The following is a 6,575-nucleotide window of genomic DNA, read 5'->3' on the forward strand; positions in this document are numbered from 1 at the left end:
GATGTGAAGCAGTACTAAGAAGCGATACAAGTGATGTAAAAATCCCTGTATATCAAGCAGCGAATGCCTTGTATCCTGCCTACACCACAACACACGTGTCGTATGTTCACAACATTTGCTAGGGTCATGACGACGTATGTGATGTTGAGAGAAGGTCTTTAAACGTTGTTTCAACAACATCAACTCGTAATCAACGTTTCTTCAACGTCATTTACTTGAGAGATTACATTAAGCCATTCAATATTCGAGGCGTGGCCGCAGATAACGCGGCTATAATTTTTTTAATAGCTTGCAATCTGGAAATTGATTGGTAATATTGTCAAAATAATGCCATATATTCCACATTTAGCACAGATATGCCCTGGTACAGACTAAACTATATCAGGATGACGTATAAAAATTCCAGAAGTGCATCGTTATCAGGACAAAGTCTCACACATTTCTCAGAGTGTGGCGGTTGTGCCGAAGGCAGCATCGTGGCTCGCTTCCCTTCATTAACTAAACCTATTAACTTTTGTTATCTTTTCTTTATTTTACTCAGCATATTTCTAGGTATGCTTGTTTGTACGTTTGTTCTCAATTAAATTTATGTCAACAATATCCATTACACACTGATTGTGGAATAAAGTCATTGAAGGTGAATAATCTGGATGTGGAGGAGCGGAGGTGATTTTCATGATGGTGATATTCAGTTATGTTGTGATACGCGCTACAACATGAGCAACATCGCCGTCGTCATGGCAACAGGCGTCGTCATGGCAACAGGCGTCGTCATGGCAACAGCCGTCACTATGGCAACACTCGTCGACATGGCAACAGCCGTCACTGTGGCAACAGTAGTCGTCATGGCAACAGTCGTGTGCATACGATATCTTCGTGTACGCATGAATGCCTGCACACGTACGTCGTACCGCATCTATCTCGCGCGTGGACACAATCTGCATTATGAGGATAATTTGTACGGGCTTTAAACGCTTTCCGTGCGTGAATTCATGGAACTTCGTGCGACTATTTGTGCGAGTTGTAGTGAATGTTCCTGATGTTTACGCGCATGTTCAAGAAAATTTAAGCGAATATTTGTGTAATTTTGTACGAATGATCGCGCATTTTCATGAAAGTTTAAGCGAATATTTGCGTAAGTTCGTACGAATGACCGCGCATGTTCATGGAAGTTTATGCGAATATTTGCGTAATTTTGTACGACTGATCGTACATGGTCATAGTTACAAATTTGTGTGTGCCGGAAAATACTAAGACGCGTGGCAGGTGCTTCCTCGGTGGCGGAAAGCGGACGTCTTGGCTGCCGGCGGCGGTCAGTCCGCGGCGGAGGAAACTCAAGAGCGACGCGTGGCTGTCCAGCGCCCTTATAGGGCCCGTCCAGCAGTTGTCCAGCGCCCTTATAGGGCCCGTCCAGCAGTCGTCCAGCGCCCTTATAGGGCCCGTCCAGCAGTCGTCCAGCGCCCATTTAGGGCCCGTCCAGCAGTCATCCAGCGCCCTTATATAGGGGCCTTCCAGCAGTCGTCCAGCGCCCGTCCTGGGCAGGTTTATCCAGGACCATCGCAGAATTATGATGTCCAGAACACAGGCAGAATTATAGTATCCAGAATCTTGGCAGAATTATGGTATCCAGAAATGTTAACAGAATTATGTATCCTGAACCCTGGCAGAATTATGGTATCCAGAATAATGATAAAATCTTGGTATCCAGAACCCAGACAGAACTAGGTATTTAGAGATAGAGCAGAATAATGACGACACAAATAACGAAACTAAGCCATCTAGAAGCCCGTTATTATTGTACAACATGGCGTTGGCCGTGGACTTAGTAAGCCACTAATAAACATGACTACGACATAGGTAGCATGTATTGATTTAGAGGCAATAGGCAGTACACTGGGAAGACTGAGGCGACCAGCAGCAGGTTAGAGAGGCAGGTGACAGGTGTGTCATGCGGAAGTAGAGGATAAGCAATAACTGAGCCGTTAACGTGAGACAGTAATAAGTGCAGTAACAGCTGTACAGTAATAAGAGCTGTTAAAGTAACGCAGTAAAGCGCTGCGGCTGTATCACAGTTACACGTAACTGCAGCGTGTAACTCGTATACTGACCGGCGTGCAAACTATAACATTTCCAGTCATCTTACACGCGTATCTGTGTGAGCAATCTGGACTAGAAACATGTTAATTATAATAACAATTATTATTTGAGTATTAGCTCAAAAAACATGAGCGGACGGAACAGGATCAAGATGGCGCCAACCTACAGCAAATACCTGACTGTAACAAATTAAGCATAATAGCTCGATATAATTGATAATATAAATGAGCTACATAATATAGCTCGATATAATTGAGCTATGGGAGTGTCAAGGCCCCAAGTGGCTCAGATATACTCACACCCTCGGCAGCCTTATTATCAAGACTCGCTATAAGTACACGCAGCGACCCAAGTACACGTAGCGGCCCTATATATGGTACACGTAGCGACCCTAGTACACGTAGCGGCCCAAGTACACGTAGCGGCCCTAGTACACGTAGCGACCCNTCGGAGTTACGAACTCGTAACTATTCCTGCCAGCTCGACCCAAGACGTGCTCGGAGTTACGAACTCGTAACTATTCCTGCCAGCTCGACCCAAGACGTGCTCGGAGTTACGAACTCGTAACTATTCCTGCCAGCTCGACCCAAGACGTGCTCGGAGTTACGAACTCGTAACTATTCCTGCCAGCTCGACCCAAGACGTGCTCGGAGTTACGAACTCGTAACTATTCCTGCCAGCTCGACCCAAGACGTGCTCGGAGTTACGAACTCGTAACTATTCCTGCCAGCTCGACCCAAGACGTGCTCGGAGTTACGAACTCGTAACTATTCCTGCCAGCTCGACCCAAGACGTGCTCGGAGTTACGAACTCGTAACTATTCCTGCCAGCTCGACCCAAGACGTGCTCGGAGTTACGAACTCGTAACTATTCCTGCCAGCTCGACCCAAGACGTGCTCGGAGTTACGAACTCGTAACTATTCCTGCCAGCTCGACCCAAGACGTGCTCGGAGTTACGAACTCGTAACTATTCCTGCCAGCTCGACCCAAGACGTGCTCGGAGTTACGAACTCGTAACTATTCCTGCCAGCTCGACCCAAGACGTGCTCGGAGTTACGAACTCGTAACTATTCCTGCCAGCTCGACCCAAGACGTGCTCGGAGTTACGAACTCGTAACTATTCCTGCCAGCTCGACCCAAGACGTGCTCGGAGTTACGAACTCGTAACTATTCCTGCCAGCTCGACCCAAGACGTGCTCGGAGTTACGAACTCGTAACTATTCCTGCCAGCTCGACCCAAGACGTGCTCGGAGTTACGAACTCGTAACTATTCCTGCCAGCTCGACCCAAGACGTGCTCGGAGTTACGAACTCGTAACTATTCCTGCCAGCTCGACCCAAGACGTGCTCGGAGTTACGAACTCGTAACTATTGCTCGACCCAAGACGTGCAGGCAACGGGCTCACGCAGGGCGTTCTCTGCCATCACTGAACATGGGATAATGATGAGCCTTCGTAATGACCCCTTCAATGATAGGCATTACCATGCCCCATTTGATTCATAGTCTTGATAATATATTGATGATATATACTTAAATCAGGCATCTTAATTGATTGTATAGACGTGGGTGCCACGGGAACGTCGTGACCGCGGGTCCGTTACTGTCACGGGTCCGAGTGCTGGCCCTGGCAACGGGTCCGTTACAGTCACGGGTACGGGTACTGGTCCAGGCAACGTGTCCGTTACAGTCACGGGTACGGCGTTCCACAAAAATATAATTAAATGCTCAATTATATCAAGTGAAGTAATTATTGAACATTTTATGCGAGTCGATATTAATTTAATGATCCCTGACAATAGCTTTAGCTTCACGAGCAACAGATCCCAAATTATTATGTTATAATCAATACTTCGTACAGCCTCACACAGCACCCCAGCCTCCCACAGCACCCCAGCCTCCCACAGCACCCCAGCCTCCCACAACACCCCAGCCTCCCACAACACCCCAGCCTCCCACAACACCCCAGCCTCCCACAACACCCCAGCCTCCCACAACACCCCAGCCTCCCACAACACCCCAGCCTCCCACAACACCCCAGCCTCCCACAACACCCCAGCCTCCCACAACACCCCAGCCTCCCACAACACCCCAGCCTCCCACAACACCCCAGCCTCCCACAACACCCCAGCCTCCCACAACACCCCAGCCTCCCACAACACCCCAGCCTCCCACAACACCCCAGCCTCCCACAACACCCCAGCCTCCCACAACACCCCAGCCTCCCACAACACCCCAGCCTCCCACAACACCCCAGCNGGAGAGGAGACAAGGCTGGGACAGGTGGTGCAGGGAGAGGAGACAAGGCTGGGACAGATGGTGCAGGGAGAGGAGACAAGGCTGGGACAGGTGGTGCAGGGAGAGGAGACAAGGCTGGGACAGGTGGTGCAGGGAGAGGAGACAAGGCTGGGACAGGTGGTGCAGGGAGAGGAGACAGGGCTGGGACAGGTGGTGCAGGGAGAGGAGACAAGGCTGGGACAGGTGGTGCAGGGAGAGGAGACAGGGCTGGGACAGGTGGTGCAGGAAGGGCCACAAGAAAGGCTGGGCAGGAAGCAGAACAGATTCAGCATCTCGCTTTCTCGGCACAACCAAAACAGCAACGGCGACAACAACAACAACAACAACAACTCTTTTCAATTTTGTTAACGCCTTGTTCGTTGAAATGCTTATCAACCATACTACTTCTGCTGCAAATATTGCAGCTATACAATTGCCACCACCACTGCCATTGTAACACTATAGCCACTTTTGTTCTACTACAACTTACGTCATTAATAGTACCAGCCTACCATTACTCCTACTGTCACTAGTACCAGCGCGCCATTATTGCAACTACTGCCAATATTACAACTACTACCACTACACTGAATACAACTTGCACGGCCCCGCCTGTAACCTGCAAGCAAGCTTTTATACGAGTCTAGTTCTCCTGCTACTCTGCAAACATCATTATAGTTTAAATATTTTTCTTTTGCTAACTTACAAACAAAACTCTAGATTGGAAATTGTCCTGCTATTTTTTGACCACCACTCCAGGTTCAAGATTTTTGTCTTTCCAATCCTTAAGCACCTCTAGTTCAATTACTCACGCGCGGGGTAGTGCAGGACATACGTGCTGCCACTCACCTGAGGAGAACAAAAATTCTGTTATTAAAAGCAGAACAAAGGCAATTATGTTAGGGATCAACAATGATCCCTAACAGAATTCAGTGGCCGCCTAGGCCTCTGGCCGAATAGTCGCTACACTCGGCGCAAACTTATTCTGGGTCCAAGCATGCTTGGCCAACCGATCGAAATAAGCTTCTGGCCAGATTATACTTATAGACTGGATATTAACAGTCGCGAGAGAGTATGACAAGGGTTGGCCGAGCCTATAGTCACGCCGAGCTCACACGCTGCCCTTCGAACCTTGAGCCGAAGCGGATATAGAGAAGCTGATTTGCTTGGTCCCTGAGTCTTAGGATTCGGGTTTTGGTCGAGCCCAGCTCACATCTAAATTTTGTTAAGGATATTGAAAAATAAATACAAAGTTGCACTCACAACAAGAGTGAGCACTCGCAGAACAAAAAAGATAATTGTCCAAATATCGATACACTCGACCACCTAGTTTGGCTCGACACGAGAGGGTAACAGTGCAGCGTCTGTTCTATGCTCGTGCTGTAGATAAAACAGCGTGTCATTATTAGGACATTACGATCCATTCATTTTTCTGTGTGCACTGCGCAGGTTTCATCCATGCACGCCCCATTAACGAGAGCAAACATCCACCACGAAGCTCGCCAAACATGGATGATTGATGGCGGTGGCTGACACTTGACAAACGCGAGTGTTCGGCCACTTAAACGGGAGGGTGGGAAATGTTTGACATCCACGCTGCCATATTGCTGTCTCTTATACACATCTAGATGTGTATAAGAGACAGCACTATCATTCATGATGATATGTTCACTGAATTAATTGATCAAAATCTTATGAAAGGAGGGAAATTTATATATATAGCNCGAGCTAAGGTCACCTTCACCTAAGGTCACCTCAACCTAAGGTCAGCTCAAGCTGAGATTATATATGCATGCAATAATTCAAGCCAAAACCTCATATATATAATAAATCAAGCCCAAAGTCTCGCTAAATTCAATAAACCATGACCCAACCCTCAAAAAATTCAAGAACTCAAGCCTCATTACATTCAATAAATAAAGTTCCATACTAATTAACCAAGCACCGAGCCCCAATATATAAAATAAACGAATCTAAATACTCAATAATCCAGCAAAACCCGACAAAAACCAGTAAAGAGCAGGTGTTATAGAACGCTGGCCTAGCTTGGCTTATAGACAAATAAAGGCCGTTGGTCGGCCGTCCTGCGGCCGCCGATAAGGCGACCATAACTGCATGGCGGCCACAACGGGACGGAGCTTCCCACGCCCTTGCCCTCACCACAGGTAATTCCCACGCCTCCCCCCCCCTCCCATCCCCTGGGT

General features: G+C 48.0%; 1 protein-coding gene across 1 annotated transcript; it reads left to right on the plus strand.

Annotated features, from left to right (window-relative positions):
- Window positions 1–1,804: 1,804 nt before the first annotated feature.
- Window positions 1,805–4,740, plus strand: LOC108671754 (cell wall adhesin EAP1-like). Its single transcript, XM_018159328.1, has 3 exons — window positions 1,805–1,825; window positions 3,658–3,790; window positions 3,956–4,740. Exons 1-3 carry the CDS (start codon window positions 1,805–1,807, stop codon window positions 4,738–4,740), a joined length of 939 nt encoding a protein of 312 aa, XP_018014817.1.
- The last annotated feature ends 1,835 nt before the right edge of the window (window positions 4,741–6,575 follow it).

Source organism: Hyalella azteca, unplaced genomic scaffold, assembly GCF_000764305.2.
Source record: "Hyalella azteca isolate HAZT.00-mixed unplaced genomic scaffold, Hazt_2.0.2 contig7208, whole genome shotgun sequence".
NCBI lineage: Eukaryota > Metazoa > Arthropoda > Malacostraca > Amphipoda > Hyalellidae > Hyalella > Hyalella azteca.